At 40.9% G+C, this 12,202-nt stretch overlaps 1 protein-coding gene across 5 annotated transcripts in view; it reads right to left on the minus strand.

Annotated features, from left to right (window-relative positions):
• Nucleotides 1-6,050: 6,050 nt before the first annotated feature.
• DOCK4 (dedicator of cytokinesis 4) overlaps nucleotides 6,051-12,202 on the minus strand; it is a 505,372-nt gene continuing 499,220 nt past the window's right edge. For all 5 annotated transcript variants that reach the window (XM_073573298.1, XM_073573297.1, XM_073573296.1 and 2 more), the window contains one exon: nucleotides 6,051-11,432. In XM_073573298.1, the coding sequence (XP_073429399.1) occupies nucleotides 11,010-11,432 (423 nt within the window). In that variant the 3' untranslated portion in view covers nucleotides 6,051-11,009. The remainder of the gene's footprint in view (nucleotides 11,433-12,202) is intronic.

The raw sequence follows: 12,202 nt of genomic DNA on the forward strand, positions 1-12,202 counted from the left end.
TGTGTTGTGTTCTTTCTTCTTGCCTCACCGTCATTATATGTGGGGGGCTGCCTTTTGCTTTGGGGTCTGCTCTGGGGCAGTTTAGATTTCCCTTTCTGTCTTTAGGCTATCTAGTCCTCCGGCTGGGATCGAGGGGTCTAAGGCATCGTAGGAACCCCCCACGGCTACTGCTAGTTGTGTTGATAGGTTCAGGGGTCTGCAATCCAATAGCTGCCAACCTCTCTGGTTTTCTGGACTTAGCTTGCATTTCTGTTTTTGCCTCCTACGGTGACTCAATCATAACAGAATCACCCGCCATACCGCAGATCCTAGGGTACTCAATAGCAGGAAAGAATTGTGTTTTAAAAAAAAAAAGGTGTGTGTATATTCTTTCCTCTATATCTCTGAGGCCGTAGGGGGAATTTTTTTCTCTCAATGGAGATAAAGCAATTGTCTGATCGTGTGGAGCAGCTCGCTGCGGAAGTGCGGGGAATTTCCGCCTATCTTGCTTGTTCGCATGCTGTTGAACCAAAGATCCCTATACCTGATGTATTTTTTGGGGATCGATCTAAATTTTTGAGTTTCAAAAATAATTGTAAATTATTTTTTGCCTTGAAGCCTAACTCGTCAGGGAGCTCCGAGCAGCAGGTTAAAATTGTCATCTCTTTGCTGCGTGGCGATCCCCAGGATTGGGCATTTTCTTTGAAACCAGATGATCCTATTCTGACTAATGTGAACACATTCTTTCAAGCCTTGGGGTTGTTGTATGACGAACCTAATGCTATTGATCAGGATGAAAAGACCCTGTTGGCATTGAACCAGGGTCGAGATTCTGCAGAGTTGTACTGTCAAAAGTTCCGAAAGTGGGCGGTCCTTACTACCTGGAATGATAATGCCTTGGCTGCTCTCTTTCGGAAGGGTTTGTCAGAAGCTGTAAAAGATACTATGGTGGGATTTCCTGTTCCCTCTGGTCTGGACGATTCTATGTCATTAGCCATTCAGGTTGATCGGCGTTTACGTGAACACAGGATTGCACGAGAGGTGTTGCCACCGGTTGAACAGACGTCTGAACCTATGCAATGTGATAGAGTTTTGTCTAAGGCGCAACGTCAGGAGTTCAGAAGGCGTAATAAGCTGTGTTTTTTCTGTGGAGATGCCTCGCATATTATTTCTGTTTGTCCTAAACGAGAGAAACGCTTTGCACACACGTTTTCTGTTGGTGGTGTTCAACCTAAGTTTCTTCTGGCAATTACTCTGATCTGCTCCCTGTCCACATTTTCCACCAAGGCTTTTGTGGATTCGGGAGCAGTGCTAAACCTAATGGACTTGGATTTTTCTAAACGTTGTGGATTTCTTATGACACCTCTGCAGACGCCTATCCCTTTGAGGGGGATTGATGCTACTCCTTTGGCGAAAAATAAACCTCAGTTTTGGACCCAGGTGGTCATGCGGGTCGCCCCAGACCATCAAGAAAATTGCAGATTTTTGGTGTTGCATGGTCTGCATGATGCCGTTGTTCTGGGGTTTCTCTGGTTGCAAATTCATAATCCAGTTTTGGATTGGAAATCTGTGTCTGTGGTGAGTTGAGGTTGTCGGTGTGCCTTTAGTGAGGCTCCGGTTTTTTCCACCTCTCCTCAGTCGCATGATGTTCCTGACTATTTGGCGGACTTTTATGATGTATTTAGTGAGCATGAGTCTGCGTCCTTGCCTCCTCATAGGAGTTATGACTGTGCAATTGAACTGAGCCCGGGGTGTAAATTTCCCAAGGGTCGGCTCTTCAATTTATCTGTACCCGAGCACGAGGCTATGCGGTCCTATATTAAGGAGGCGTTGGAGAAGGGTCATATTAGACCATCCTCTTCACCCTTAGGTGCCGGTTTTTTTTTTGTGGCCAAAAAGGATGGTTCTTTAAGGCCTTGTATTGATTATCGTGCCCTCAACAAAATTACTATTAAATATCAGTATCCGTTACCCCTGATTTCGGATCTATTCTCTAGAGTTAGAGGTGCTTGCTGGTTTACCAAGCTTGACCTCAGGGGGGCGTATAATCTTATCCGCATTAAGCAGGGGGATGAATGGAAGACAGCGTTTAATACTCCGGAGGGACATTTTGAGTACCTGGTGATGCCTTTTGGGCTCACTAATGCCCCTTCTGTTTTACAGTGCTTCATGAACGATATTTTCCGAGACTTTGTCGATAAATTTTTGATTATCTGGATGATATTTTGATCTTCTCCAAGGATTGGGATTCTCATGTGGAACATATTCGGACTGTGTTCCGGATCTTGAGGGAGAATTCCCTGTATGTCAAAGGTTCGAAATGCCTTTTTGGAGTACAGAGGATTTCATTTTTGGGATTTATTTTGTCTCCGTCAACTATTGAAATGGATCCGGCCAAGGTACAGGCCATTTATGATTGGGTTCAGCCCACTTCTTTGAAGGCCCTCCAGAAGTTTTTGGGTTTTGCTAATTTTTATCAGAAATTTATAGCAAAATTTTCTAGTATTGCCTAGCCATTGACTGATCTGACTAAGAAGGGTGCTGATGTGTTGAATTGGTCTCCGGAGGCTGTTGCTTCCTTTCAGGAGCTGAAGCGAAGATTTACCTCCACCCCGGTTTTGCGGCAACCTGATGTCTCACTCCTGTTCCAGGTAGAGGTGGATGCTTCTGAGATTGGTGCAGGAGCTGTTTTGTCCCAAAAGGATCCTGTAACATCTAAAATGAATCCCTGTGCTTTCTTTTCCCGAAAGTTCTCTCCATCTGAACGTAACTATGATGTGGGGAATCGGGAACTGTTGGCCATGAAATGGGCATTTGAGGAGGGGAGATATTGGTTGGAGGGAGCTAAACATCAAGTTGTGGTCCTCACTGACCACAAGAATTTGATTTACCTAGAGTCGGCTAAACGCGTGAACCCTAGACAGGCTAGGTGGGCCTTGTTTTTTACACGTTTTGATTTTGTGGTCTCTTTTCTTCCTGGAACTAAGAATGTTAAGGCAGATGCCCTCTCTAGGAGCTTCTTTGCTGATTCTCCTGTGGTGACCAAGCCTGCTACCATCTTAGGCGAAGGGGTAGTTCTTTCTGCCATCTCGCCCGATTTGAGACTTGCTCTGCAAGAGTTCCAGGAGGACAAACCTGAGCGTTGTCCCAGTGGAAAGTTGTATGTTCCTGACCAGTGGAAGAAGAGAGTGATGTCTGAAGTTCATTGCTCTACATTGGCTGGTCATCCAGGTATTTTTGGTACTAGAGATCTGGTGAGTCGCTCTTTTTGGTGGCCCACCTTGTCTCATGATGTCAGGAATTTTGTGCAGTCCTGTGGGACTTGCTCCCGGTCTAAATCTTGTTCTCGCTCTAGTGGGTTGTTGATGCCTTTGCCGGTCCCCAGGAGGCCATGGACCCATATTTCAATGGATTTCATCTCTGATATGCCGGTCTCTCAAAGAATGACTGTTATTTGGGTGATTTGTGATAGGTTCTCTAAGATGGTTCATCTTGTACCACTCCCTAAGTTGCCGTCTTCCTCTGAGTTGGTGCCCCTGTTTTTGCAACAGGTGGTTCGCTTGCACGGGATTCCTGAGAACATTGTATCTGACAGAGGAGTTCAGTTTGTGTCTAGATTTTGAAGGACTTTCTGTTCCAAGCTGGGAATTCAGTTGTCCTTCTCCTCTGCGTTTCACCCTCAGACCAATGGGCAGACAGAGAGAACAAACCAGACATTGGAGTCGTATTTGAGAAGTTTTATTTCCGCTGATCAGGATGATTGGGTTTCATTTTTGCCCTTGGCCGAATTTGCTTTAAATAATAGAGCTAGTTCTGCCACTTTGATGTCACCTTTTTTTTGTAACTTTGGGTTTCATCCTCGATTTTCTTCAGGGCAGGTGGAGCCTTCTGCCTGCCCAGGTGTTGACACTGTGGTGGAGAGAATGCACCAGATCTGGGACCAAGTGGTGGATAAGTTATCTCTCTCCCAGGAAAAGGCCCAGCGGTTTTCCAATCGACATAGGACCATTGGTCCCCAGTTTAAGATTGGTGATATGGTGTGGTTATCATCAAAAAATATTGCTATGAAGGTGGCTTCTCCTAAGTTTAAGCCTAGATTTATTGGACCTTACAAGATTTTGGAGATTATTAATCCGGTCTCTTTTCGTTTGGCTCTTCCTGTCACATTTAAAATCCATAATGTGTTCCATAAGTCCTTGTTGAAGAGGTTTGTTGAACCAGTTGTTCCTGGGGTGGCACCTCCGGACCCTGTATTGGTTGAAGGTAACATGGAATATGAGGTAGAGAAAATACTGGATTCCCGTCTGGCTAGACGGAGACTCCAGTATTTGGTTAAGTGGAAGGGTTATGGTCAGGAGGATAATTCCTGGGTCTCTGCCTCTGATATTCATGCCAAAAGATTGGTGCGTGCCTTTCATCGGGCTCACCCTGATCGCCCTGGTGGCGTGGTTGAGGGTTCGGTGACCCCTCCTCAAGGGGAAGGTACTGTTGTGAGTTCATTTTCCCCTTCGTCACTGAGGTCTGGTGAACTCCCTATTCTGGTAAAGGAAGGTAATGAGCCTGATTATCAGGCACCTGAGCCTAATGATGATGACTGGCTGAATGGAGTCACTGACTGGATATAAGGCTGCCGACGCCCTTCTGCCCTGCCGGTGATTTCTCTGTGGACTTCTAGGACACCAGTCTGATTCCTGCTCCTCTAAATCTAAGTTTTCTGCTTTGCCTTTTTGCATTTGTGTTTTGTTTTTGTTTGCCTTGCTTTTCTGGATTCTGCCATTCCCTGCTGGGGTGAGCTGAATCTCCTTTTGCCGGTTGCTCTGTCTTCAGAATATTCCTGAGTACTGACATAGTCTTTTTGAAGCCTAGCGTCTTCAGGGCCTTTTTCACTGTCAGTCTGTTGGCTCTTATTTTCATAGGGTTTATCACGGATTGCAGACAGCAGCCTTCCTGTCCTTTCCTATCTAGTTAGCTTGGGCCCCGTCTTTGCTCAGTCTATCTTTCTGTCTGTGTTGTGTTCTTTCTTCTTGCCTCACCGTCATTATATGTGGGGGGCTGCATTTTGCTTTGGGGTCTGCTCTGGGGCAGTTTAGATTTCCCTTTCTGTCTTTAGGCTATCTAGTCCTCCGGCTGTGATCGAGGGGTCTAGGGCATCGTAGGAACCCCCCACGGCTACTGCTAGTTGTGTTGATAGGTTCAGGGGTCTGCAATCCGATAGCTGCCAACCTCTCTGGCTTTCTGGACTTAGCTTGCATTTCTGTTTTTGCCTCCTACGGTGACTCAATCATAACAGGGAAGTAAGTTGGCTGGTTAGGCCCCAAAGGGAAACATAAAGGTTGAGGAAAGTTTTTTGTGTGTTTTTTTGGGTGTAGAAACTGAAATTTACAGTACCAGCAAACTTTTTCTTCCCTTACTGAATTTGTCCACTGCAGCATTTTAGAAATCTGCAGCATATAAATTCTTTTAGTGTTTTTTACCCAATGAAAGTAATGAGAAGCTGAAAAAATGCAGTAAAACATTTATGCTGCGTTTTTTCCATGGTTAACACAAGATTAATCACACATGTAATTTGAATGAAAAATGCAGTTAACAAAAAACAGTTGTTTGTTACATTCTATGTAGAGCGTTATTACTGCCAAGAGTGAAGATTTTGGCAGCAGAAAAAAAGGACATTTGTGAATATACTCTTGTATAAAATGACCATCTTTTGTATGCGTTTTTACTTCGTTTGAATGGTTGAAAAAAATGCTGCAAAAAAGCTTACAAAATTAATATGCTGCAAATTTTAAAAACACTTTTACGGTTCAAATCTGGTGCATGAAATTTCAGAAATCACATTCACTTTGATAGTAATGTAAAATACAGATTTTTTTTTCCAAGCTTTTGAATAAGCCCTTATACTGAAAAACAAGTAGAGAAGTATAGGTGAATGCGGAAATCACAGAAAATGGAAGTAGCTAGCTTCTTGTCCAATACATAACTGGCACTTTTGGACAGGACTGGTCAGCTATAGCATTTTTAATAAAGACGTGTAAGCAATTTATTTTAAAGCATGAGACAAACATCAGGAAAGGTTTTGTTCAAATCTCTGGAAAGATGCTTTAATTTTACATGAATGATCACTAGTCTATAGTAACTACATACACTGCACACATTCCATAGACTAAAAACAATTTAAAAGAAAAGCAAAGCATACATATTATCCAAGTAACTTTATTTGATTTTGTTCCATTGCGGCACCATCTAATATGCACATCTGGTAAAGAGTTCATCATAATAATTATTATGCCTGAAGGAGTCCAGTGATACACGCATATATTAAATGTAACACTTCTGCTGGTTGCCAGAAACAGACGAAGGCCGCAGAAAAGAAATAAAAACACTGGCTGTAAAACACTGTACAACAAATCAACTATGTACTACACATAGAAATCAGAAGAGCCTGTTATATCATAATGTCGAAAATGACAGCAATGCATCTTTATATAAATCTATATCCTGTATATGCAAAGATATACAAACAAGCGTATATTCTTCTCACCCCGTTATCTGTTAAATATGTTAAAAACACAACACAGTATGTTATATCCCAAAGCCACAACCAGTTCTAAAAATTCCAAGCGGCAAAATAGCCTGGTACAAAGCTACAAGATCTAGCCTTCTTTAATATCTTTTACTAAAACATAAATATTCTTTACCATATATTTTCTTCTGACATTCAAAATTGTAAAGTCAATATGGCTGAATTATTATTTAAAAAGCAGATATTTACAAACGGTTTCAATACATAAATTATTTGGCATAATTCTCACAATCATACTGCATATGTGCGCCTGCTTTTAAGTGGAATATTTTATTAAAGTTAACAAATTATGTACAAAAATACTCGAATAATTACTAAAAATGTAATTAGTCACCTGCTAAACAGTTTTCTTGGGAAAATATATAAAAAAAGTGAACATTTTCTATCAACCAGGCTGGTCTTTAAAAGCAAAATACACGCTTTTCCTAAAAATCAACTTCCCATTAAAAAAAGGGAAAATGCCTTTATTTTTTTTTAAAGGAGGGTTTAAAATGCATGACCATTTTGTAAATTGCCATAAAAGATTGAAAGCGATGAAATCTATTGTGTAAGGTGCACTGTTCTAGGTGAGAATGCAGAATTATGGGCCAGAACAGGTGGCAGTTTTGTTGGTAGGAACATAAAGGTAATACAATAAAACAGCAGAGATACAATGCCCAGAATTCAAGGACTAATGACAATGAGACAGCACACAGGATAGAAAGGCACAACATTACATCTGTACAATACTTGGGAGTGGAAAATTGCATTGGTCGGGAATGTTCTGTAGGATTAATTTGGAAACCATAAGAAAAAATGGATGCAAATGTTTATTGCATTACTTACCAGCATAAAGGATAACAGGGACATAGGTAAAGAAGATACTTGATAATGGGGTGTGCTGTGCAGAAATAATAATTAGTGGACATTATACTTATGGCCTTTTCTAAAACGTAAGCCATCAATGTGTAACGGGTGGGGTCTCACCTCTGATCAGCAGAAATGGGCGTTGGACCCCTTTCACAGTTTATTTGGGCACAACTTCTTGTCCATGTGTGGCTGCATAAGATGCTGCAACTTAGCCCCATTTACCTGAACAGTGTTGTGCCACCTCCATTCTGCCGATCAGTGGGGTCTTCATAGATGACCCCAACTAATCACATACCTAAGGATAGGCCTTCAATGGACTATTCTAAAAAAGCTTTTTAGTGAACCCACACAGCTTAACTACCATCTTGAAAGGGAAAGTTTAATGACTCGTTCAGATGAGCGTATCATACGGATGTGCTGCCGGAGGAAAAATCCAACAGACACCGACCATTGTAATTCAACAGTGCGTTGCCTGTGGCATGCACCATTCTGTTCCAGGTCTCGTCAATTAAATTCTAAAGGTGCATAACAAAAAATCAAATCCCACACAGAACAACCTTGTGACATCCGACTTTTACGGATACAATGCCAATGGAAACTTTATTTGATCATGTACATTTTTGAATGTAGATGTATGAAAACTGGTCGCTCACGGATGTAAAAAGGGACATATGGATGAAAATTGTCCAAACGTTCTGCATGAAACGTAGATGATTTTTAATATGCCCGTCTGACCCGGCCTTACTGTGTTCCCTGACACCAGCAAGAATTCAGATTTCCTACACTGGGAGAAATAAGTAGCATAAGACCTAGAGAGGCTGCATCATTATCTATGTTATCGTGGATGTGTTTTCCTGTGCCATCCACACGCACTACATAATAATACATGTGGGTACAAAATAAACTAATGTACTGAGAGGTATGACTATTATTGCTTTCAGGTTCCAAGTCATCATCCCATAACTGCCATGATAACTGGGTAAATGGGGGCACTGCTGTGCTGGATCTATACAGGACATGCTACTGTACAAAGCAGTGCACACAAAAAGGACCGCTCCCTGATATTAAGAAACATGGAGAAAAATCAAGCTCTTCCCCTAAGATACCTCTGATAAATCTATTTTACTAGTGTTTACAGAATATATATATATCCTACAGTACTAAGCTGAGTAATGTGTTCCCATTATCCGCTTGGAACAGTGTTACGACTACATAGGAAATATACCAGCACCTCACATCACTAGGTTACTAACTACGTTCCCCCACTTCAAGTATCCATCAGATTAGTGTAGAAAGCGCATTACACGTCATAAATAGTTATCTGCAGTTTCTGGCAAGTAAGCCTAATGTAATTGTTATTAACTATTGCTAGTTATTATTCACATTTTTCAGAAACTGGTATTCTTTTATGGGTGACCTACCACAAACTGTGCTGTGTCCGGCATTAGCGACCTACGTAAATGGATGTTTCCACAGATCCGAGTGTGCACAGCAATGGGTCGCATCTTCTGCTCGTTGCAGGTCCTTCCAACATCTGACTAAGTAGATCATTATATGTGATTGACAAGCAGGCACATAGGTAGGGCAAACCTTCAGAAACCAGCGCGGGGGGGTCAGAAAGGGTTTTTTTTTCTCTAATCAAAGGCCAACTGGACTATGCCTTTCACATTTCTTTTTGACTTCTATCAGATCAACTTTCAGAAATACTGCATCAAAAAATATTATGCCTGATATATATATATATATATATATATATATATATATATATATATATATATAAATAATATCCCTTGTATTGCTTGGTGCACTGCATAACCAAACCTACTGAATCAGATTTACCGTAATAGTTCAGCGTCTGCAGAGAAGAAAACACACACATCTTGTAGGAACACTGGGAACATACACGTCATGTAGGAACACTGGGGTTGGAAGAAGTGGTTGGATGCAAGGCACTTCTAACATTGGATCTGATTTAGAGTCAATCGTGCAGGTACTTAATCCTTTACAAAATCATCGAAAGGGACTCCTCCTAAAATAAGCTATTCATTACACCAGTGTGTAAAAATGTCTGCGTTTTATTTTATTTCTATTTTATTTTTAATAAATGTGATGCACCTAAATAATACATAGTTGATTATTAGGAGAAAACTGTGATGTTGAGGTGAAGACACACTGGACAGAACTTGTGGGGGGCTGTGATACTTTACAATTCCAGTAGTAATTAGCGTGTCCATTGACTCAAATTTTCTGGTAAGAGAATGGACTCCTCTGTGTATTCAATACAGAGGGAATTATTTTACTAGTGATATACAGTAAGTGAAAGTGAATCAGTGACTGGGCCAAAATATCTTCCTGGATGAGCAAATCCAAAGGGGGAAACATAATTTACTGGAGTATGCAATGTGCTCCCACTTTGTAATTTACTCCATAAAGCGATTTGGTTCCCTTGTCCAATCAAATTCTCCGTTCAGATTACCGCTATTCCTAATCCCACTGGGTCTCCATTTCCTTTTCATGACGATAATAGTAGAATCTTCAGCGATATTTTTGCCATCATAAAGGAAATCCTAACATTACCTAACGGGCCCATTATAAGCCAAGAAAGAATTTGTTGGAATCTGTTTTCCGAGCTGGTTAAGAACAAACCCATGGCGCTAATGTGAACAGAGGCATTGTTATATACTGTTCAAATCTAACTCAGATCCATTGTTTTTTTTTTTTAAATACAAAGACATAGAAAAACCACACAAGACAAAGCTGTAGAAAAGTTCTGCATTACTAAACCACTAACGCAACCCTAGTTTCACTGCCTTTGACACATTGCTTTGACAAGTTGATGCACGCCGACAGAAAGCCAAAAGCGAGGCTGGAAGCAGAGACATGTATGTAGCATACAGCATTTACCTTTCTGCGATGACCACTGGAGCAATCTGGTTGTACATGCAGTTCGGAGAATTCCCCTCCCTTCAGATATGAAAACATTAAAATTGTTTCTTCATATACAAAATGCACAAAGTACGGAAGATAATTTATCGCCACTGACCAGAGATTTATATATACAGTATACATGTAAAATCCCTTATTCTCTAAAGAAAATGAAGAATATTATATTCAGAAAAGTAATATATTATTAGGGTCATTAAATTTATATTAGATATTGGAAATTAGCGCATATTACAAATTTGGAATTGTTGGCTGGTTTAATGGTTAAAACGCAATAAATCAAGTAGCTTTAAATTAAAAACAAATCACAAAAACTATCTATGAAACCAATAATTAAACAGTGTATACAGAGCCCAAAAGCCCCATAATGAATTGATAATATCAAATTCATATCCAGTAAGCACATACTCCATGAACGTATGTGGGTTTGTATGTGATCCAAAGTGCCTCTTGTCAAGTTACTCCTGAATATCTCTATAATAATGTGCAAAACAATAATACATAACAAAATTCTTCACTTCTTTAAGAGAACCAGATAGTAAACAAATAAAGTGCCCTTTACGCTTATTACATCTACAACCCTTGTGCAGTCTCCATTTATCACTGGACCCGAGGGTTACTTGTGCTGCAAGGTCACACTGTTCGTCCAGCCGTTCTGTTACAACTGAGATACTTTCCTTGGGAAAGGTCTTGGGCGTGGTAATGGATCAGTCCTTTTGCCGTTCTCCAGACTTGTTGGACGTGCTGGGCCAGGTTTGGGTGGTAAAGCTGGAGGATCGATTGGAGCAGGAATGGAAAGACATTGCGGTACGGGTACAGGACGCCTTAAGGTCCGTTCATACACACTGTATGGGGGTGGTGTTTTATTCTCCTTTCTTGATGGTTCCTCTGATATACCATAACTTGAGCACGATCCAGTTTGCTCAAAGATTTGACTCTCAAAACCTGACATTTCTGAAATGCTGCAACGACTTAGAGACGAAATGCCACTGCTGCAGCTTCCAGACAAGACTGGAGAATTGGACATCATGCTTGAAGGATGGCAATCCACAGGAGATGGAGTAAATGAATGCACCGAGCCCTGAAAGACAGTGAGCAAAACTTAGCAACATAAATCCTCATCACCTTACCATAAAGTATAGTCCTATAGTCCGTAATAATCTCATCACTTTACCATAAAGTATAGTTCTATAGTCCGTAATATTCCCATCATCTTACCATATGGTATAGTCGGTAATATTCCCATCACCTTAACATAAAGTATAGTCCTATAATCAGCAATATTCCCATCACCTTATCATAAAGTATAGTCCTATAGTCAGCAATATTCCCATCACCTTACCATAAAGTATAGTTCTATAGTCCGTAATATTCCCATCATCTTACCATATGGTATAGTCGGTAATATTCCCATCACCTTAACATAAAGTATAGTTCTATAGTCAGCAATATTCCCATCACCTTATCATAAAGTATAGTCCTATAGTCAGCAATATTCCCATCACCTTACCATAAAGTATAGTCCTATAGTCCGTAATATTCTCATCACTTTACCATAAAGTACAGTCCTATAGTCTGTAATATTCCCATCACCTTACCATAAATTATTCTCCTATAGTCTGTAATGTTTGGAGAACTCAGTGTCAACCTCAGAGAATGAACTGTACAAATACTGTACGAACACTACACAAAGGAGAGTCCTGGGCGTGACACTATACAAAGGAGAGTCCTGGGCGTGACACTATACAAAGGAGAGTCCTGGGCGTGACACTATACAAAGGAGAGTCCTGGGCGTGACACTATACAAAGGAGAGTCCTGGGCGTGACACTATATAAAGGAGAGTCCTGGGC

Source organism: Dendrobates tinctorius, unplaced genomic scaffold (assembly GCF_039654945.1).
Source record: "Dendrobates tinctorius isolate UK_male_01 unplaced genomic scaffold, ASM3965494v1 ptg000035l, whole genome shotgun sequence".
Lineage (NCBI taxonomy): Eukaryota > Metazoa > Chordata > Amphibia > Anura > Dendrobatidae > Dendrobates > Dendrobates tinctorius.